Below are 24,117 nucleotides of genomic sequence, written 5' to 3' on the forward strand. Positions count from 1 at the left end.
TTCACTGTGTTTTAAATCAATCATTATCATATAGGTGTAGTCGGTTTGGTTGGACTATTTGGCTGTAATACAAACCCAACTATATTCATATTGTGACTTTGAGATATACCAGACTGGAGTAGTGTTTTGTTGTCATCTCAAAGCTTCTTGGAGAAGTACGCCAACATGTAATCCACCACCAAGTATAGTCTTCATAGCCTCTAAAACAATCCTCTGGGGAATTTCATAATCAATCCTCTAAAATAAGCCTCTAATACAAACCAAATGATATCAGAGTGACTTGAGAAAATGGAAGATGATGTTAAACAATTGATGACTTGAAGAGATTTTTTTTTAACTGAAAGAGTTAGGGAGCAAAGTTAAGATCTTATTGAAAAAAGAAAAAGAGCAAAGAAAACAAAAATGCATAAGAGACCGAGAATGCATATAGAACCTTTTAGGAAGATGAACTAATCGGTTTTTAATATCTTATTTTATTGAATTAATAAAATGAAAATTATGGGCCTCCCAAAACATGGGGCCATGAGCCTATGATTAGGGTGCTCCTGTGTTGGGCTCCCTCTTCCTCTTTCGGTTTTAATAATCAGCATCGTCAGTGGGCAGTTCAATCCTACAAACATGGTAAGTGTTCCTTGTCTTGAACAAAGGAATAATACAGTCCCCATGATAATAATGTAAGCAAAGGAAGTTGCTTCATCACTCCCTTCCCCAAAGACTCATCCCAACAAATAACACAACCTCACTCTCCTCTAAACTCTCGACAACCATCCAAGTACTCAGTGATTCTCAAATCTCAATAACAGACTCAATAGCTAGCGGACTTACTTAAATTCTTTCATACAATCTTCCATCTCACCTAGATACGCCTCCTATACATCCACATTCGAGACAATAAAAAATCTTGCAATTGTGTTGTCAAAGAAATCCTAACATTTTGTAATTAGGAATCGCCTTGTACATATCCACATTGAAGTCAAATTCATGAAACAAACTAAAGTAGGCCTTAGAGTGATGTGTAGAAATCACACTAATGTTCTTTGGAAAGTCTTGGCCCAAAACTGCAGATGCCCCAAAAGAAAAATATGACAAAACCGAAATGTTGTTTGGTTTCATATTGGAGAATACTTTTTCTGTTGTCAGTGTGAAATAGAAAAGTAAAAAAAATTTGAAATCAGAAATTGAATGCCACAAAGAGCAACAATTTAAAATGGAAACAAATCATGAACAGCTCACAAGCCACACAAGCCAAAACAAATCATGAAGAGCATAATTGGATCGATGCTACTAACCTAGACATGGTTGAACCTACTGATTTGGGCAAGTCAACCAAGGAAGACCATCTCCAATATAGACCAAACATAAGTATTAAAGCATGGCAAGATCATGAGGTACCAAGAGAAGACCTCTCAGCAGCACACAAACAGAATAGAAGCATACAGAGAAGCATACAGACAACAGAGCAGCCATCTGACGACCAGCCTACCTTGCGCACAATAGAACGCCTGGTCTCGTGCACGTATCAACATGGAAACTCAAGGGATGGCATCTTTGGACATGGAAGAAAAAGCCAAGACTCAGAGTTAGCACGGAGAGCCCTCACAGAGCCCAGAAGATTAACGCCAAGGTCGTGTGTTCGCCTGATATTTGATAATGGCTGATCCAGAACTGCCAGCCATCACCTGCTGAGCAGCAGACCTTCGAGCCCTTCCACGGAGTCAACCTGAGCATCCCAGGATACACGGAGGGTAGTTTTGGAATCTCTATACATGGGCCTTTCCATCAACACCTTAAGTGCCTCCTTACGATCACAGTAAGACACCAAGAATTGATGCTGAAGGTCGGGTGTTCAACGGATAGTACAGCAGCATGAATCAAGCATTCTTTTTCTGATTTCTGTTTTTTAAAACGTGTACATAATAGCCACGTGTTACTTTTAGCCGTTATTATGGTTTGGCTTAGGCTTAGCTCTTGTAGAAGGTCTCATAGCTCTATAAATAAGAGGCCTAATCCCTTGTAATAGTTCAGTTCAGATTAATCAATACAAAAATTTCTCAAGTAATTGTTGTTCAATTGCTGTTTCCGTGAGAGTCCTTTGTGAGTGAAAGCAAAGTGAGTTTCCGGGTTAATTCCATAAAGATTGAAAGAGTGCCTTTCAATTGGAGTGTGAGGAAGAGGCCAATCAATCCAGTGCGGGTTATTTGTCTCTATCCACGGCCAAAGGACCACTTCTTGGAGTTGTTCTGGCCAGCCTTCTTGTTCGTTGTTCAGAACAGAAGGTGTATGTGCGTGTGTCATTGAGTCCGGTTTGAGGTTTGACATTGATTCTTGGAAGAGTTCTTCGTGTTCTTGGAACGTTCATCCCATATATGCATCAACTTGGTATCAGAGCTTAAGTTCTGAGAAGGGACAAGGACAAGGGGTATCAATAAAGTCAGGTAACAAGCCATTTTTCACATTCTGAGAAGGAGTGATCAGAGAGAAAGGTATCGTGCGATTTTATTCCAATTTCGTCAATACAGGTACGTATTCAATTCTCTTTTGTTAATAATTCATTTGTGACTCAGAATTACAGGATATATTCGATTGTTAAACAAGTTTGATCATAGTATAAGAATTTCTGTAAATTTGACTATCGTATTGTGATTATGCTTCAAAAAATTTTCTGATTATCCGTTTCTGAGTTGTTAAACATATCAAATTTATCAATTAAATTCGTCATATTCAATTCTTGAAGTTTTCTGGGTGTAATGCTGGACATAAAATTGATGATAATGGTATGCGGATGATCGAACAATACGTTTTCGCTGAAAAACAAATTGGTCAATACAATCTGATTCATATAATTTGTTTCTTGTTTGTTAAAAGTGTGATAACTGATAGACTATTGTTTGTAAACACTTGAATCTGTTGTTTGTCCTGGAAAGATTGAAAAACATCATTCAATTTGAGAAATTTGTTCTGAAAATTTTATTGTGTATGTGAAATTAGGGTTTGTTATTGTGTATCTGAAAATTTTATTCTTCATTCTGCTACATCTAATTCTGTGTAGTTGATTGAACGCATTAGATTGTTTAATCATTGTTTAAATCTTAATTTTACATTGCCTAAACATCATATTACGTTCTTGAATCATCATAAAGTAGTTCAGAAAGCAAAGGATTGAAGAACAAAAATCTGTCATTCATCTTCATTTAATCAGAAATCTTTGTGCATTGATTTGTTTGATGATAAATTTGTTCTACTTTCTGTATGTTTGATAAAATTGGTTCTAATCAAAAGAACTTGGTGTAACAATTACAAAGAACCCAAAAATCCAAAGTGTTGCTTGTTGAACTCTCATTGCTGTCAGAAGGTATTGAGCCTTTCTATGCTGAGTGTCTGATTTGTTGTGCATCTGAAAATCTTACCCCTTTCTTACTACATTTGATTCTCTGTAGATAATTGAGCGCATTAGATTGTTTGATTTTTGTTTAGGTTTTAATTTTGCATTACCTAACATCATACTTGCATCATATTCATCATATTCATCAACCATCATCATATTCATCATATTCATTTTGCCATTGAACCATCCGTGCTGTGCTCTTGATTTTTTTTTGTTGTACATCTGAAATCATCACTTTACTTGCTGTTATCAGGAAGAATAAATTCATTGTTGTGCATCCTAATTGGGCATCTAAAAAAATCAGTTTCCTTTGCTGCTATCAGAAGATAACCATCATCTGTACTGTATTATTGTTACTGCTGTGCACCTGAATTCTTGATTCATTTGTTGCTGTCAGGAAGTGTACATTCATTCGTATATTGTCTCGGTACTGTTTTACAATTGAGACATCACATTATTTGCTGCTGATAGAAAGTGTCAAATTATTTGTGCTTGTTTTTGAACATTAACAGTAAAAACATTTTGCTGAAATCTCTAAGTAATTTGCGTTTCTTGCTGTGTTCTTGATTTTACCTGCACATCTAAGTCATTGCATGATCTACTGTTGTAAGGAAAATTCAGTTCAGTTTGCTTGTCCTTGGAAACTAACAGTGAGTGCATATTGATGGTACAGCCAAAAATTTTGCATTTCTTGATTACTGACAGAATGTATTAGTTGCTTTCCTACTGCGTTTGATATTGTTTGTACATTCATCTTCGTTTCTAAAAAATTACTGTTTGAGGATTCTTGAATTGTGGCTCTGAGAATATCATGAATTTGGATGAAAAATTAGCTGAGATGACCCTTGCCATCCAACAACTCACACATACAGTGACTAAAATTGACATGAACCAACGGGAAAGGATAGTACACGCACACAATAATGAAAGAACCACAGAGAATAAAACACTTAGATTAGATGTTGCTGATTTTGGGGGAACAACACACGACCCTGAGGATTACTTGGAATGGGAGGGATTAGAGAGGTACTTTGAATTCAACGAAACCTCTGAAAAACAGCAATAAAGTTAAACAAATTAGCTGCTATATGGCTTGAGGGAGTGCAAAGGCAAAGAAGGAGGGAGAACAGGGAGAAGATTAACACTTGGGCTAAACTGAAGAAACACTTCAGTAAGAAATACGTGCCCTCATCCGCAGTAACCAGATTTATTCTACGTGAGAGCAAACTAAAAGATCTTACACCCCTACCTCCATATAAGACCATTGCTGCCCCTACAAAGCAGAAGAAGGCAAACTATGCGTTGAACAAGGGTGACTGCTACAAGGGAATTCAGAATGAGAAAGACTCTGTGCATCTGTTCACTAAAAAAATTAATGAGAGCCTAATCCAACAACAACACAAAGCCTTGACATTATTAGAAGATAAGGCATTAGATCTTGAGTTGATCAAACCTTTGATTGTTGATGACAAGGAAACAAACTATGCTCTGAATAAGAGCAAATGTTACAAGGAAAATCAGAAGGAGAAGGAAACTGTGCATCTGTTCACTAAAGAAATCTGTGAGGATCAAACCCAACAGCAAAGCAAAGCATTGAAATCATTAGAGGATGAAGCACTTCATCACATAGTAGACACTGAGTTGATTAAAACTATACCTATCGATGATGGTGAATTAAATAAATTGCATTTTAAAAATCCATCTGCATACTGTGATGTGAATGGTGTTCATTCCATGGTAGATAAGAAAGCAAACGATGTCTTGAATAAGAGTGAATGCTATAAAGGGTTTCAGGATGAAAGGAAATCTATGCATGTCCACCAAAGAAATTAGTGAGAACCAAGCCCAACAGCAGACCAAAACCTTGAAAACAGCAGAGGATGAAGCAGTAGATTTTGAGTTGATTCAGCCTATGAATATTGATGATATTGAAATAAACAAAATGCATATGGAAAACTCATCTACATACTGTGATCAAGTCAAACAGCAAACCAACACATTGAATTCATCAGAGGATGAAGCATTAGACACTGAATTAATCAAAATTATACTTATTGATGATGTTGAGTTAAACAAACTGCACTTACAAGATTCAATTACATGCTGTGATATAAGTGGTTTTTATTTCATAGAAGACACAATTGTTGACATTCATTCTGTTTACAGGTACCATACAGATACCAAAAATAAGGCTGTAAGGGTGCTGCAACCACAACACGAACTTAGAGAGCACATCATAATAGAAGAAGAGCAATATAGTTCCAAAGCAAATGGAAGTAGCAGGGAAAAGGAACTCCAGAAAGAAAATCTGATATGGAAATATGTAAACCTGCTGGATAACGGTGGGATCTCGAAGGCTTTCAACTTAGATGGCTTCAAACAGCGTGAGAGCGACGCAGAATTGAGGACAATTCTGTTTAAAGAAGGAGGGAATGATCCAAATATGAACAGCTTACAAGCCACACAAGCCAAAACAAATCATGAAGAGCATAATTGGATCGATGCTACTAACCTAGACATGGTTGAACCTACTGATTTAGGCAAGTCAACCAAGGAAGACCATCTCCAATATAGACCAAACATAAGTATTAAAGCATGGCAAGATCATGAGGTACCAAGAGAAGACCTCTCAGCAGCACACAAACAGAATAGAAGCATACACAGAAGCATACAAACAACAGAGCAGCCATCTGACGACCAGCCTACCTTGCGCACAATAGAACGCCTGGTCTCGTGCACGTATCAACATGGAAACTCAAGGGATGGCATCTTTGGACATGGAGGAAAAAGCCAAGACTTAGAGTTAGCACGGAGAGCCCTCACAGAGCCCAGAAGATTAACGCCAAGGTCGTGTGTTCGCCTGATATTTGATAATGGCTAATCCAGAACTGCCAGCCATCACCTGCTGAGCAGCAGACCTTCGAGCCCTTCCACGGAGTCAACCTGAGCATCCTAGGATACACCAAGGGTAGTTTTGGAATCTCTATACATGGGCCTTTCCATCAACACCTTAAGTGCCTCCTTACGATCACAGTAAGACACCAAGAATTGATGCTGAAGGTCGGGTGTTCAACGGATAGTACAGCAGCATGAATCAAGCATTCTTTTTCTGATTTCTGTTTTTTAAAACGTGTACATAATAGCCACGTGTTACTTTTAGCCGTTATTATGGTTTGGCTTAGGCTTAGCTCTTGTAGAAGGTCTCATAGCTCTATAAATAAGAGGCCTAATCCCTTGTAATAGTTCAGTTCAGATTAATCAATACAAAAATTTCTCAAGTAATTGTTGTTCAATTGCTGTTTCCGTGAGAGTCCTTTGTGAGTGAAAGCAAAGTGAGTTTCCGGGTTAATTCCACAAAGATTGAAAGAGTGCCTTTCAATTGGAGTGTGAGGAAGAGGCCAATCAATCCAGTGCGGGTTATTTGTCTCTATCCACGGCCAAAGGACCACTTCTTGGAGTTGTTCTGGCCAGCCTTCTTGTTCGTTGTTCAGAACAGAAGGTGTATGTGCGTGTGTCATTGAGTCCGGTTTGAGGTTTGACATTGATTCTTGGAAGAGTTCTTCGTGTTCTTGGAACGTTCATCCCATATATGCATCACAAGTTTCCAAATGTGAAAATAGAAAGTGTCTGCACAAGAGAAGCCAAGTTGTAATGACACAAACCTGAACAGAATCAGAAATCGGGACAAAATCAATCCCAGAAACGATCTCTCACATTTCACCCAAAGTGCCATTCTCTTCACTGAAACCAGCAGCATGTGCCCTGCAAAAGGGCATCCCTTGCGGAGACCAATTTGTAATTTTCAAGCAAGCAGATACCAAGCATTAGTGGTAAAAAAATTTTAAATACCTGCCCCCAAATCACCGAGTGTCAGAAGCTCAAGGAAAAGATAGAAAAAGTGTGTCCAATTAACCTTGACAATGATATCCAATTTTGCCTCTGCTAGGGAATCTTTCAAGTTCCGAGATTAAGCTGGACCTGCAAACGATCATGCATCATGACTTTAGATAGGCTAAAATCTATTTTCTGAAACTACTAATTGAAATAAAATTGGAAAAAGGACATAAACAATTTCACATTTAGTAGCCTAGAACAACTAATTAGCAATTAACACTCTTGGCTACAAAATCAAAATACAAAAGTTGTAGGCAAATCAACACCTCTCAAGGCAACAAAAAAAGGACATGAAAAGAAAGCACCAATTCTATCACCATCCGGCATCACAAGCACAAGTACAAAATATGATGGTCTCAAAATGATATCTTTCTTGTCAAGAGCATACATGAACAACAACCTGCATCCTAAATGATACTGTAAAAACCAACTGTAACAAATTCAGAAAAAGCAACTCTTAATTGTTGTGAATCATGTCTATATAACTCGGTTTCTTACGAGAATAACAAGAACCGATCCACATGATTATGATTGGAGTGTCAACAAACCCTTCCCCAAATGTAAAAAACCTTGAGCAACCCCCTCACCTGCAATATGATCAAAAACACCAAATTAAACTTAGTTAACTCACACGTCTCCTCTAAAAGTACCAAAAATCAAGCAAGTCGCTTGAAATAAGAGAAAAAGGAAAAAACAAAATTACCTGAGAACAATTATCAACCAAAATGCAAATACAAAACAAAGCAATAGCCACAAGGCACACAAGCAACGTGAGTGCAAGTACCAACCTATAACCAATGCAACAATAAGAATCATTGCTGGAAACCAAATTGAATAGCCATAAAAATAACATTTTAATCAACATGCTTTAGGCTCGATTGATGTAAATGTACTTGAACTAATACTTGCCTGTGAGATATTTCGAGCTCACCAAGTTTCATGACTCACACATAATCCTCTAACAAGGAGCTATTTTAGACAAAAACAATTTCAAAATACCTTTAAGTTGCGAGTAAGCCGAATTCCAACTAAAATAAACAATACTGACACATAATTGCATTTTGACAAACAGTTGATGCGCAATAATCTATGTAAATGCAGAAATCATTGAAACCAAGAGAGTAAATTTCTTAGCCGATTTTTGATTCGCAAAAGTCACTATCCTACTTCTAAATTTCTACTTCACTAAAAACAAAACAACGAAAAGTTAATACCAGCAAGAATCATCATCACCAAATAAAGATAGATAATTAATTACAAGGTTGTTTTCGAATTACTCTTAGGGGGTGTTTGGTATAAGTACTTTTTTCTATGAGAAAGAGTGACTTGCAATAGTATGAGAGTAAAGGATTGTAATTAAAACTAGAAATATTTTTTTGGGACAAAAAATTAAATTATTATTATTATTAATATTATTAATCAAAAAATTTATTGAAGTCTATTTTAAGAAAAGGTAATTAGTACAATACAGTTGCATCTAATTACAGTATAATACAGTATGACACACCATTCTTGCTTTCCTTTTCATCCATCCATGCATAATTCAACTTCGGTCGATCTCGGATAAACAACAATGGTGGAGGAGGAAAGAGAAGAATCTGCTAAAATCAAGTGTCGGACGGAGTCGCGGAACATCGGAAAAAACGGTGATGGTTGTGTTCTACAAGCATTCAAGAAACAGAGTAGTTGATTGATGATAACAAAATAGAGGAAGAAAAGGAAGGGTTGAATCCGTTGAAATGAATATTTGTTACCGCTCAACGAGCCACGGTAACAAAATCCTGATATCCATTTACGCTCGGAAACGGATTCACATTCTTTTTTCTCAAATCAAACATATAGTAACGGTAAGGGATAAATGATTCCGTTACCAAATGCTAAAAATCTCAAACCAAACGACCCCTAATTCTAAAATTATTATGCATTACAGTATTTTTACAGTAGTAAATTTTAATCTAAATTATTTATAATTTTAAAACGATCATTTAAAATAATAAACTAATTACATGAATATCTTTTGACGACTTTCGTAAATAGCAGTTTATTCATTTAGATTAGGAAAATTACCAATGATATTTCTAAATTTTTGCACTTTATCAATAATACCCTAAGTTTTTTCGATTATCAATAGTAGCCTTGTGTTATTAATTGTTTTATAACCGTAACATTTTCTAATTTTTTTCAGTTTAAAATCTTCAAAATCGTTAACTTTTTTCTTTTTCTTTTTTTTTATTATTTTAAATTGAAAAATAAAATCTAACAATTTTAGACGAATTTAAACGAAAAAAATTATAAAAAGTAACAATTATAAAACGCTCAATAATACAAACATAATAATAATAATTGAAAAAATTTAAAGGTAATGTTCATAAAATGTATAAAGATTTAAGGAAGTCATTGATAATTTCCCATTAAATTATTGACGAAGATATTGAGATCTGTGATCACTCACGTTTCTTCTCTCTCCGCCTCTTCCAATCCCCCTCCGCCTCTTACAATAATCGAATTACCCTCCTGTTGATTCGCCGTTGTACCTTTGTCCCTTTACAAGATCCAATCAAATTTCTTCTCATAATCAATCATGTCTACAGCAGTCTTCAATGGCGATGAAACTGCGCCCTTCTTCGGCTTTCTCGGCGCCGCTGCGGCCCTCGTGTTCTCCTGTACTTCAACGAATCATATTTAGACTTTAGTCGAAATTTATTTAGATCTAGTGAATATTGTCGAACTTTTGATTTTTTAATTTTTTTTTCATTGATTGATTGATTGTAGGTATGGGAGCAGCGTATGGAACAGCGAAGAGTGGAGTTGGAGTAGCATCAATGGGAGTGATGAGACCAGAATTGGTGATGAAATCGATTGTCCCAGTTGTTATGGCTGGAGTTTTGGGTATTTATGGGTTGATTATTGCTGTGATCATCAGTACTGGTATTAACCCTAAGGCAAAATCCTACTATCTTTTTGATGGTTACGCTCATCTATCTTCTGGTCTTGCTTGTGGTCTCGCTGGTTTATCTGCTGGTATGGCTATTGGTATCGTTGGTGACGCTGGTGTTAGGTCTGCAACTCAACTTTTCTTTTCTATTGCATTCATTGATCTAGTTCAATTATAAATTTCAAATAAATTTTTGTGTTTGTGTTACTGAATTTGTTTCCTTGTGTGAAGTTGATCTTTTCTTAAATCCTTGGTTCTATTTGTTGTCATTTATTATTGGTTGTGCATTGAATCCTCCAACTTATCCAAGTCTACAATCATACTATCTCATTCTTTTCGGTAATTGTTCGTTTGAAAGATTTTGGAAATGGAGATACAAATGTGTTTCATTAATGAAGGAATCATGTTCCCAGCTAGTGTTTGCTTATTAGTTGATAGCTGATTTTATTGACCGATTCATGTACCCATTTTGACTAAATTATTTTTAATCTGTAAAAAAACCTTTACGGACCTAAATTCTGGATTTTGAGCATTAAACCAACGTAAATTTAGTCATTATTATGTTTTGCAAAAGACTCCTATACGCGGGTTGGACGTCCAAATCCTTGAAGTACTCCTAATATGCCACATTTTTTTACCCAAATGTTTGTTTACTTACAGGCTTTATACATTCATTTGCAGTACTTTTAATTTTTCATTTTTTATTTCTGAAGCTTGATTATTTTGTGGATTTCGTCATTGTTACTATCATTGTTAAACATTGACTATTTGGATCCAGTGTGGGTATTTGTTATCATTGTTAAACATCATCTCAGTACATTTGTTGATCCGTTTGTTGCTTCTGCTGCCACAACAACTAGAAGTAGCCATCATAAGCTGTAGGGGAAGGGGTACATTGATGTATACATCTGGAATTTGTCAAATCAATTGTTTGATTTGGTCTATGCTAGGTGTTTACACAGAAACCCTAGCAAGGAAATGGTACATATTGGGCGTGTTTAGCACATGGTTGTTGGTTGTTTGGATATTTTAATTGACTTATTTAATCAACTAGAAGTGTTGACTTTTTTTGTTGGCTTTTAATCTAGTTGGATAAGTTATCTGTTTTATTTAGTATTAGTTGTTGGTTTTTTATCATAGAAAAAGTGAGCCATTAAGCTAAAAACTATTGAAAAAAGACAACCAAGTTTTCCTTTTAATTTTTGCTTAAAAGCTAGCATTTCAGCAAAGTCATTTATTAAACACATTTTTTTGGCTTTTTGACTAAACCAAAAAGCCAAAAGATAAAAGCTAACCTAAAAGATGTTTACGAAACATGCTCATTATCCTTCGAAAGTATGTTGTTGACTTTGCTGCAATGTATATTGTAGAAGCATGGGATATATCTTATATAGAATTGATGTAGATATCTTTCAACTAGACTAGGATATACGTCCATAGATTTTTAAGTAGACGTGTTATTTTTTAATTTGACACGTCAACTAAAAGTTCACCTAGAAATTTCGACCCATAGAAATGTGGGTCAAACACGACAATACGTCGAACTCATCTATTTTGGGTCATTTTATTAATTTTTCAAACATTTTGGTTGTAGCTTATTGTTTTTGTCGAGGCCCACTATATTTCTTGATGTTTTAAATTTATGTCAATAACTTTGCGTTGGAACTTTATAATTTTATATATTAGTTTATTTTTCTTAAAAAGAAGTAATCTTATCTTCTTATAAAATTAAAAAGGACAATTGAATAGGAAAAATACCACCTTTGGCTTTTAATACAATGGAAAATTCTCTGCTCTGACTAACCATGGAAATCATATTGTGTTGGTCCACTCATGTGTCGTGCCTTATGCTAAATTGTACCGCACCAAGTCTTATCGTGTTGTCTTGTGCTTGGCCACCAAAATATGAGTGAAATATTTTACTAAGATCCATATTGAAATGTCTTAGATGCGATTGAGATTGCGATAACAATCACAAAACCACGTTAACATTCAATTCTTAGATTTTTTGTAATTGTGGCTTATCGATCACAGTAATTAGATTTTTTGGTATACTATCATCTTTATTTTCACACTTACACAAAAATATAATCAAAAACCTAACAACTTCTCCTCTTTAATTCTAATTTCAGTATATATATTACTTGATTCTTTACACATTAATAACATGCACTATGGTGTTTTAATGCAGAAGTAGTGTATGGATTCTTTTGGATGTTTGGATGACTTTGGTTTTTCTGTTTAGAAAATATTGCTGCTGGCTTGGGTCATCCATTCATCTTTCAGCACTTTTGTTATTCTATTTTCCTTGATGTTAATTCTTTAGCTATACCTTTTGCCATGCAGAAGTATATTGTATTCATGTTGAAGAATAGGCAAGACTTAATTTTTATGTGAAGGAATGTCTGTCTTTGTTTGGAATGCTTGGATTAGTTTGGGTCGTTGTATGGAAAATATTGCTGCTGGTGTGGATCATCTATTAAACTTTCACCTCTTATGTTCTCCATAATATCAATTCTTTTGCTATACCTTTTGCCATATAGAAGTATATCATATTGATGTTGAAGAAAAGGCAAGGCTTAATTTCTCTGTAGAGGAACTTTGTTCTTATCACACTAATTGCATTGTAATGGTTTACTTGGCTGGTATCATTTGATATTTGGTGTTATATCATGTTGCCATGATTGGTTTGGCTGTTTTCTTCCATGTTTTCATATTTGTATTCTCCATTTTTATTTCTTTTGTGCATTATGGGTGCAATTTCCCATTGGGATCTCTTTGAAATCACTTTGTTTTTTTCCTGGTTATTTGTTGTCCATTTTTTTAAGTGGCAGTGTTAAGTCATTGATGTGTTAAAAGAAATGTGTTTCTGTTTCTGTTTTTTCTCTTTAGCACGGAGTTCACTTGTAACAATAATGAGTTATTCGTATGAACTTGCTTTGTTATGCTTCAGTTTCTGCATCTAAAAGCATTAGCCTCATGTCTAACGATCTTTATGAACTTTTTCCGTCGCCAGAGCAAATGCCCAACAGCCCAAGCTTTTTGTTGGAATGATCCTTATCCTCATTTTTGCTGAAGCTTTGGCTTTGTACGGTCTCATCGTTGGTATCATTCTTTCTTCCCGTGCTGGTCAGTCAAGAGCCGACTAATAGAGGTTCACCCTTGATCTCTGTGTTATCAACGCCATCTGGAGATGTAATTATTTCTTGTCAAGGCAGTGAAAGAGTGTTGCTTTGGCTTCAAAGTGGCTCTTGCAGGATATTTTTATATGATCTTATTTTATTCTAGTTATGATTGGTGATTCTTCTTTATGAGGAATTTTAAAACCATAATGTAGAGAGTTTAGCGTCTCCTCCAAATAAAGTGATGCACAAATCTAACTTTATCTATTCAATTATTTCATTCATCTGTGTTTTGTCTTTCTTAATAACTATAAGTTGATATTACAATTAAAAAGGAAGGGTGCGGAAGAAGAAAGTATTTATTTTCATGCCAAATAAAATGCATTAAGCATTTCTTAAGATACATTTGAATATTAGGGTTTATTAGTAGAATTTGTTTCAGGCTACAATTGGATAAATTTAATTTGGAAGGGGAGGGGAATCTCTATAGGTGTACTAGTAAATCTTTATGATAGTCAAACAGTCCATGTGGATTCAAAATACTTGGTTGAATATTTGAGAATCCGACCAGGATTTGATGAACACACCCGAATGGTGTTTTTGTAACATGAAGTTTCTGCTTTTTCGGGTGTACCTGATAACCCGATCGTTATTTATATACCCGATTACATTTTTTCTCATTTTAATAGTTTATGCTCCTTTAACTTTTAACTTTTGTTCAAGTCCTAGCTTAGTATTTTCATGCCTTAAAAATTTGTGCTTTTCAAGGCTCATTTAAATTGGAAAAATAAATAAATAAAAGTAGGTAAAAGTAGAGTTGTTCATTCAGGTGATCGGATCGGTTTCTGCGGTTGTCATTTGATTCGGATATATTTCAGATGAGTATTGAGACGGGTCATAGGTCGATTAGTCATGGTTCAATTAAAGATCGGTTATTTGAACTATGGGGTTAGCATCAGGTCGGTGTCGGTTAAAGTTCGTGTCGAGTTTCAATCGGTCTCAGGTTGTCATCGGTTAATAGTTGGTTCGGTTTTACCAGGAACAGATCGGGTTCGGGTATTTTCAAGTAGAATTCGGCTACGAATTGCAAATTACTAATTACTATTGATTGAGTCAGTATCAGATTAAGTTAGTCATTTTTTAATTGATGATAAGGTTCCTTTACTTAAAGAAAAATAGTGAAAATGCAAATCAATTAGTGATCATTATTACATTGTTACTTTTACTTGTTTGATCGGAAATTAGAAGTTGTTAAATAAACATTGACCATTGATTATTAACTCTAAATATATGAAACCATGTATTTATAAAATTTATTTTATTAAAATATTTATGACTTCATTAGAATAACTAATAAGAGGATTGAATATGAGTCAATCATACTTCTATATAAAAAAATTGGTTCAAGCTTATAGCAGTTTAATCCAAACTTCGTTCGGGTTAAGTTGATTTTAGCCGGATCAAGTTTGGTTTTGAGCATGATTCGGTCAAATATGACTCGGGTCTGTCATTATTAGGTTTGGGTAATCTCGGTTAATGGTCATGTGTCGGTTAGAAAAATCGGTTACAGCTCGGGTTCAATTTTCCCATTTTCCCATTATAGGTAATGTCGGTTCGATAGACCTAAAAAAGGAACACATTTTCAAGTCGATTTACTTTCGATTTCTGATGGGATTTTCGAGTCGGGTCACTTTTGAACAGCTAAAAGCATAGCTCAACATTTAAGCACAAAAACCAAGGAGGAAAACTTAGTATCATAATCTCTCGAGTTAAAATCATTTCTTGTCTTCAAGCAAGCACAAATAAAAGAATAGGAAACTAATATAAATTTAAATTTTAAGTCATACCGTTGTATCAATCCAAATAGACCTAGGACTTACAATGACCCTATCCGAAAATAATCCGACCCGAGAATGATCCAAGCCAAAAATAAATTGATCGAAAATATTTCGATTCAAAACTGTCTTTAAATATTCATGTTGTTTTTCTTGGTTATTTTAATTTTGAGAAGTATTTCTAAAATTATTTTGCTACTCTCTTTGCCTGAATAAGAGATTCATATTCTCATATTCCTCGTGGTTTCGATCCCTCACTTGCTATTCTTACTAGTTAAGTCTATTTTATTTGTGGTCTTTAAAATTCTTTGATCGGTAAGACTGTGTTTTAACGAACAATCAGGTGAGCAATCTTTGCAGCGTTAGCAATTAGACTACAAAAATTAGCAGCGTCATTGATCAACTATTTTGGTCGATGCGTGGCCGATATAGTCCTATACCGACCACTTTTCCAAAACTTTGTAGTGGTGTGTTTAGCAGAGGGTGCTAAGCTTTTGGTCAAAAAGAGGTTGGTATTTCCGACTACTTTGTCGTGTTGTGTAAGTAGTCACTAATATCAACCACTTTTCACCTTTTTTGTTAATCGACACACACTGACCATAAATATGGTCGATATTTGGTCAGGAAATTAATTTTTAAAATAATAATAATATTTTCTAGGAAAAGTTTTCAAAAATATTTTAATTAAGAAAAAATTACAAAAATCTTCTTAATTTATAGCACATTTTGCAAAAAAATAGCTAATCTAACTTTTTTGTAAAAAACAAAGTGAATCAAAATAATATTGCTAATTGGTTTGAATATCAATTTGTTAAGGAAGACAAGAGAGGATCGAGACTTAAAAAGTTGAAAGACAAGATTTTTAAATGAACTATACCATGCAAAAACTACAATTTAAACAACATAAATGAGTGAAATTCGGAATTGGGTAGTAAATTAGTGAAGTAAATGATCACTTAAGAGCTTATCAATTGATTGGATGAATTAATATTGCATTGAAGTGTTGATTGAGTGTTGTTAGTGATGAATGTCTTCCATGAACAGCAGTGGCGGACCCAGGAATTTCAAATTGGGGGGTCAAAATCCGAACGTCACGTCGTTCGGATAATCTGATCGTCGTCCGAATAATTTTTTTTTAAAGAAAAATAGAAAACATAATAGAAACAATATTTACAATTTACAATATACAAAATGCGGCATCCATTTCAACACTATATTCAAGCCAATCCCATTTTTTGAACCAATTCAAACTAAAACGGCGTAACCTACCGGAGATATTTCTTTGAGGGAAATCATGTGTTTTTGGTTGGCAAGGTTTTTTAAGAATATATGCTCTCCTAACCGGATTTCTTTCATTAGGGGGATAATCCATTATGTTTTTCCTCAATCCCGGGTCATAAAGAAGTTCAACATCATACACCCATTCATCATCCAATGGTTCATCACAACTACTTGAACCACCTACTTTCATATTAACATCTTCACTTGGAGGGGAACTTAAAGGAAGACTTAGAGGGGAACTTAAAGGAGGAGATTCATTGCCTTCGTTAGATGTTCGTTGGGATTTTATTCTTTTAAACAATAATTCACGAAGATTGGGTTGTCTTCCCTTTGCTTTTGAGTTTTTCGAACAAGGTGAACTTGAATTACTTGACATTTCCTAATTAAATTAAAAATATGACTCAACTCAATTATCAAATTCAATAAGACAAAAATTACCTAATTGTCAAACAATCTAATTATTCAATTAACATTTAACAATCTAATTATTCAAACTATCAAGTAACAACTTGCAAGGCCTTTATCAATTATCATCAACAGCAAAAAATAAATCAAAAAAGTTCAAAAAAACTGTAAACTAGAAAATTAATGCTAATAGAACATCACAAATGGAGGAAATAATTACAAGGGCAACAGCAGAAACGAGAGCATAAGTAGCACAAAGGGCAAAAAAGATGCCATCTTGCCACTGAGTTGACTCGTTGATCTCGTCCCACCAACTCAAAACCAACTCAGGCATAAGTAGCACAATGAACTAATGAAGCTATGAAACTATGAAACAATTAAACAAATTAACAATTACAATTACAAATTAACAATTAAATAAGTAATGGAAGCATGGAACTCACAAGTGACGAAGTGTCGAATCGAAGTATGGAATTGAGGAGGAAGAGGAAGCTGGAAGCGTCGCGAATCGATTAATCGAAGGTCGAACACAACACTCGAACTGTTTACTGTCAATTGTCGAATGTCGAAGGCTCGAAGCGACGAACGGACGAAGCAACTTGGCTGGTGCCCGGTGCCGGTTGTGGCGGTGGAGATTTGGAGAAGGAAGACTGGAAGAGGCTAGAGACTAGAGAGAGAAGAGAGAGTAATGGTGTAATGCAGCAGTAATGGTTTAGGGTTTCGGTTTGTTTTTGTTTTTGGCTTCTCCAGCACGCTGCGCCTCTTTACATTTTTTTATTTTTTTTTTAAAGGTGATTAGCGACGGGAAGTATGGTCGCCAAGTGGTCGCCAACAGTAATTTTTTTTTTTTGAAAGCTCATTTATTTTTTTTCAGATTGGGGGGTCCACTGCCCCCACTTGACCCTAGCTGGGTCCGCCACTGATGAACAGTGAGAGAGAGAATGAGAGTGGAGTGAAAAATAAATAAATAAAGGGATGTCGTTACTTTAGTATGCTAAAAATATGTATCGTGCCTATCACGTACAAATCAACGCCGTACTTGACAGTCAACTGACGGTTTCCATCAAGTGGTAGTCTTTTGCAAACAAAAATACTATATAAGGTAGTTTTTGCTAAAGAAATTAGATTTGTTAGTTTTTTTTTTTTTTTTTTTTTACAAAAGGTGCTATATGGAAGATAATTTTTTATAATTTTTCCTCTAACTAATATTAATTAAACTTTTTTGACGCAATATATAATCCGTTGCACACAGCTTGAGAATTTTCTAAAAGTTCACTTATCCTAACTATCAATCAAACACCCTTAACGCTTGAGTTCTTAATAAAGGAGCTTATCTGAGTATTAGATAATATTATTGACATATTATTCTTGTAATTGATATCAATACTAGAATTTGTTATTAGCAATAGTATGAATATTTTAATTATTAATAGTGTTAGTGGTATTAGTATTAGTATTAGACTATTAGTATTAGTGTATAAGTATGAATAAATAGTTTTTTTTAGCATACATGAGTATTGGTGTTAGATAATGGTTTTAGTATTAGTGGTGTTAGAATTACTATAGTAGTATATTTATAATAATAATAGTTTTTGACTTTTTGTATATTAGTTTTTTTATTTTTATTTATTTATTTTTTTTATATAAATGAATCTTATTATATGAATATCATAGTTATTAAGATTACTATTTTTTGTTTTTTAGAGTTTATCTCATTTTATTAAAACAACTATCACACGAAATGATTAAAGGTGGAAAACTTAAAGTGACAGAATAGTATATTTTTATTAGTATTTAATAAGATTTAGTATAAATAAATAATACAATTAATACTTAATTCGATCCTAATTAAAGCAACACTTGAACTTTTTACGTTATTTATAGGTTAGTTTTAGCCTAAGTTTTCTATCTAATTTCTATATATTTGTTTTGAAATGTAATTTGCAAATATCAAATGTTTAGAAATTTATTTATATGTACTTAGCTAAATACATGGAGTATTTATGATTATAGCCACGAGACATATGTTTGTTGTCTCTTTCTCTTCGGGAACCACAGTTTCATCATCACTTTCAGTCTCTCCCTATGCAGCAATCATGGCCTTGCGAAAGTCAGTCTTGTTAAAGTTTTTTTTGTTCAACGGTCTTCTTGAATCCCTTGTCTTTTCCTTGCCCTTTTCATTCTTCCACATTGGGCAATCCTTGATGAAGTGCTCGGTACTTCGACATTTGTGGCATTCAAGATTGGTTTTTGTTCTTCTTTCTTTGTTGTTTCTTTGATTTGTATACCTGCTGTTCCTGAAGAACTTCTTGAATTTTCGTACCAGTAAGGCAGCTTCTTCCTCATCGCACTCTGATTTGTCCTGTTCCCCAGCTGCCAGGGCCAGTCCCTTGTTCCTGGCACTGTCGGCTGTTCCCAAATGTAATTCATGCGTCATTAGGGAACCAGCCAGCTCCTCTAAATTAAACTTTGTAAAATCTTTCGACTCTTGAATGACAGTAACCTTGGCCCTCCAGCGCTCATCTTGAGGAAGGCAAGTTCGTTTGTTATGTTGGTGAACCTTGTGAACATCTCTTGGATGCTTTCCCTTGATTCCATAATGAATCTTTCATATTTAGACATCAACAAATCAATCTTGGAACATTTAACTTCACTTGTTCCCTCATGGGTAACAGCTAGCAGGTGGCAGATTTGCACCCCATTATACGATTGTGTTCATTTGGTCCAAGACCACAGTGAAGTAACTTTATGGCAAGAGCATTTAATTCCATTTTCTGAAAATCATCTTTTTCAAATTCGGTTATGAGTTTGGGAACATCTTCATTGTTGGAGTTAGTAATGGTTACCTCAATATCTCCAATATCGATGACTCTCCAAACTTGATAATTTTCCACCTTGATGAAGATCTCCATTCTATTCTTCCAGTAAGTATAGATTTTCCATCAAACATGGGTGGTCTTTGAGTAGAGTACCCTTCTTCCATTCGCTCGTTCATAATTGACATTTTTGGGAACACCAGGATTCTACTCTCAGTGTTTCCTGATCTACTAGGAACATGACTCTGATACCAATTGTAGATTCAATTAGGAACGGGAACAACAATAAGAAGGGGGGGGGGGGGGGGGTGAATTGTTGTTGTTATTAGTTTAAGCGTTTTTGCCCTATTTTTGCGGAATTGAATAAAATAAATGAAGCTTAAACTTAGAGCAAAATAATAAAAGAGACAAACGATTTTTACGTGGAAACCTTATAGGCCTAAATAGAAGGAAAAACCATGACCCCTCGGGATTCTAAATACTCCACTATGGGGTGAATTGTTGTTGTTATTAGTTTAAGCGTTTTTGCCCTGTTTTTGCGGAATTGAATAAAATAAATGAAGCTTAAACTTAGAGCAAAATAATAAAAGAGACAAACGATTTTTACGTGGAAACCTTATAGGCCTAAATAGAAGGAAAAACCATGACCCCTCGGGATTCTAAATACTCCACTATGTTTAAGGCAATTAGTTACAATTACAATAAACACCTTACTTCACTCGAAGCGAATCAACTAGGCCAACATCTCTCTCAAATTGCTTTACTCAAAGCAACAAACTTAGCTTCACTAAAAGCTAAACTCCACACTAGCTTCACTCAAAGCTATCAAATTGTAATTAGACTCACCCGAGTCTAATTACAAATACTCTCAAAAATCCTTACAAAAAGAATACAACTTCTTCAAAATAAAATCAATAAGTTGCTCAAGAAAATATTATGAATTAATTGGCAATTTAAAAGCAAAATATTTCTTTTAGTTTTCCAAAAATAATCGCATGAAAATAAAAAAGTTCATATGTTGGATACTTAGGACTAGCCGAATTTAATTGCTATATATAAAAAATAAAATCCCTAACAAAATGGAATATTCCAACCATTATTCCCTTAACCAAAGAATAATGTGGATCCTATAATCCAAGTCTCCTTACGGTTAATTTCTGAAAATAGGCATTAGACTTGACCAATTCAAGTATACGGTTATTGTAACAAAAACCGATGTTCCCATTTACTAATAATAGCTTTTGTTCCCTTAAGCAGCAGTTTCCGTATCCTATTTTTGCTGCAGTTCCTTTTTCCAATGATAACTGCTGGAACTATATGCTAAAAATAGATGCGGTTGAGCTTACTCTAAATAGGGACGTTTGCTTATTACTAATAATAGGGATGGTTACCTATTTACTTTATTTTAGGAATCGGTTATTCTAAACTCTTAGGAAAACCGGCTGCTGTTCCTATATTTAGTAAATTTCATTTATTTACTAAATATAAGTCCTAAAAGAATTTTAATTAAAACGTTAGTTAATTTTAGAAAAAGCTTTGTCAATTAACTTTAATAAATTATAATTGCAACAAATTAACTTTGTTTAATACATAAACTAAAAATAGTAATTAAAAATAAATAACTAGAACTTCCAGTTAACGTAGGCTGACTTCAGCTTAGGAACAGTGGGCTGTCTCTGAATTCCAGTTTTGCTAGAACATCCAACTCGGGAACAGTAGATTGCTGTCTCCATTTTACATCCCAAGCGATATATTCTCCTAACATCCTTTGAATCCTTTCGACATGTATGTTTCCATAAACCAAGTCATAAGTGCTATCTACGATCATAATCAAGATCGGATATCAACCTGCACACAATCTCTAAAGATATATTTTCTTAAATAAAGTGTAGTCATCATCAAAACTCAAGAGGTCCAACAAATTCCCCCGTTTTGATGATGACAAACTTTTAAATAAACTTAAACCAAAGTAGAGTAAAACCAATTTTGAATAGCAAGTTAGAGATTAAAACAACTCTTCATAACTTAGTAAATATAATTTACCATGCATATGATGAATCAAATTACTCTAAGAATAAACACAACAAACCAAGATTCTGAATCAATTTAGCAATTTTATCTCAGCATACAATTAGTTTGATACTTATTTCAATTTTATCAGTTCATCAGAACAGAATAGATGATGATATGAACATGTAAAGTTAACAGAAGATTAACAAAACAATACTTAGCAATCAGCAATCATCGAAATACTACAGCAACAAACAGTAACAAGAAATAGTCTTAGATCATGAATCATAACCTCAATCCTAGGTCCAACATAATAGATGTAAATATAGACTAAGCTTACTCTAAGCTTACCCAAGCATTCTTTAAGTTTGTGCCAAATATTCCCCCTTTTGACATCATTCAAAAATAATTAGAGCAGTCATGCCATAGTACTAATCATATAGACATAGTCAAAGAGAGAATAAGGATGCAAAAATTAAAAGCAAGTACCAATGAATGCAAACATGATCAGCAATGATTAATCTTCATAAGCAATTAGTAGCACAAACAAAATGTAGTTGAGGAGAATGAAGAGTAAGGGAGCTGTAGGAACTGTTGTCTGGTCAAAGCCTTGGTGTGGAGATGTGCGAACAGGTGGTGGTGAAGTTGGTATTGGTGATGGTGGTGGTGATGGGAAATGATGGGATGATGGAGTGGTTGGCTTTGGTGAGAGGTGATTACTTGGTTCAGCCACAGAGTCATCATCAAGAACAACTACAAGTCTTTTCCTCTTGGCAGCAAGCCTTCTGCTCTTCCTTGAGGTTGAGCAAGACTGCTTCATAGTAGGCACAGATACCTCCTCCTTGCTAACACCAATGTCCTCCTTCTCCTTATCAGAATGTCCTTCTGCCTTCTCAGTGGCAGAAGGAACAGTCTCCTGTTCCTTATTTCCAGATCCTTCCTCCTCCTGTTCCTCCATTACATCCTCTCCTTTTTCAGTTTCCTCCTTATTGTCAGAATTGACATTGATCGTTTCACCAACATTCTTAAGGGTCCCATTCTCATTCAATTTGAGGTGTAAGTTACTTAAGCACTTGGCACCTATCATATTATTCGGACCCATGGGAAAGTTTTGACCTTCCAGTGGAACACCCATCTTCCTGAAAATCCAAGTCAACAAACCTCCATACTCTATCACACAACCTTTTGATATACATTCACTTAAATGAGAGATCATTAATGAGGGAAAATTGATTTTGATATTGTTAGCCATGCAGTAAATTAGGGTTGCATCTCGCAGACTTACTTCACTGCGTTTGGAATTTTGCGGCAAAACAAATCTACGAGTAAAGTTATACAAAAATTTGTGTAGAGGGGACAGTGCATTATGGCTCACCTTCCCTCGTTTTTCAGAGATCCCTAAAAAGTTCCAAACACTCTTTTCATCTATTTCAAGGAAAGTTATTTTTGATCCAACATAATAAACATCAAATCCATTTGCGGGCACACCTAGCCACTCTCCCAATTTCTGAATATTGAATTCTATTTTAACTTCTTTGACAGAACTCGAACAAACACCATGGTTAAGATAAAAATTCAAGACAAACTCACGCATCAGTTTAGGGTGTATTGGATTGCAGCAGTATTCTGCGATCAAAGATTCCCAAGACTGAGTTTGTAAAATAGCGTGTAATTGAGGGAAAAAAGTTGAGTCATACCATTGTTTATCTAGTCAAAATCCAACCATCATTTCTTTTGACACTTCTTCAGTGTTCAAGTGAACATCGACTTTTGCCTTCTTTGCTGAAGATGATTTCTTTGAAGTGGATGGTCTTTTTCTCTTGTTCCTTGCTTGCCTTTTAGAGCCACCAGGAGTGTCCTGCTGTTCTTCGAGGATGACTCTTTAGCAGTTAATAAAAGCGTTGGGTGAACAACTCTTAAAGGTTTGGGTTGTTTCATCTTGGGTGTACGGCTCTTAGTTCTCGTGGTGATTTGGAGAGTTGGTGAAGTGAAATTTGCAGAAAATGCGAGAGGATGAAGATGATTTTAGGATTGAGTGTTGAATGCAATTGAAGATGAAGGGGTTAGGGTTTGACGTGTGAGAGTGTATATAATGAGTGTGAGGGAATGTGTGTTTTATGATACCATGTTTAGGTGTTTCATGTTCCTCATTTAATTTATGCATATGGACACAAAATGTTAAATGAAAACAGACGGATTTAGTGAAGAATTATGATGATTTAACTCCTGCTATTTTAAAAGAAATTGCTGGATAAATATATAAATTGATTAATATGAAATTTTATGAGTATAAAATAAATGGAAATTTTATGCTACTACAGTCTGATCAAATTAAACATGCAATCATAAGAGCATTCACAGTATATACTTTTAAATAGTGCGTACCTGATCCTTTCGATAATTGATTTTTCAATCAAGATTTTTGTGGTTGATC

At 34.7% G+C, this 24,117-nt stretch overlaps 1 protein-coding gene across 1 annotated transcript; it reads left to right on the forward strand.

Annotated features, from left to right (window-relative positions):
- Positions 1-9,637: 9,637 nt before the first annotated feature.
- On the forward strand, positions 9,638-13,620 carry LOC130802751 (V-type proton ATPase 16 kDa proteolipid subunit). The gene is made up of 3 exons (XM_057666809.1): positions 9,638-9,942; positions 10,052-10,337; positions 13,231-13,620. Exons 1-3 carry the CDS (start codon positions 9,861-9,863, stop codon positions 13,361-13,363), a joined length of 501 nt encoding a protein of 166 aa, XP_057522792.1. The 5' UTR covers positions 9,638-9,860; the 3' UTR covers positions 13,364-13,620.
- The last annotated feature ends 10,497 nt before the right edge of the window (positions 13,621-24,117 follow it).

Source organism: Amaranthus tricolor, chromosome 16 (genome assembly GCF_026212465.1).
Source record: "Amaranthus tricolor cultivar Red isolate AtriRed21 chromosome 16, ASM2621246v1, whole genome shotgun sequence".
NCBI classification, from domain to species: domain Eukaryota; kingdom Viridiplantae; phylum Streptophyta; class Magnoliopsida; order Caryophyllales; family Amaranthaceae; genus Amaranthus; species Amaranthus tricolor.

Bases quoted from the DNA above. Each gene is read 5' to 3' on its own strand.
- LOC130802751 (XM_057666809.1), top strand. From the start codon at position 9,861: ATGTCTACAGCAGTCTTCAATGGCGATGAAACTGCGCCCTTCTTCGGC. The intron at 9,943-10,051 runs GTACTTCAACGA...GATTGATTGTAG, and splicing joins TGCGGCCCTCGTGTTCTCCT to GTATGGGAGCAGCGTATGGA. The intron at 10,338-13,230 runs GTCTGCAACTCA...TTCCGTCGCCAG, and splicing joins GTTGGTGACGCTGGTGTTAG to AGCAAATGCCCAACAGCCCA.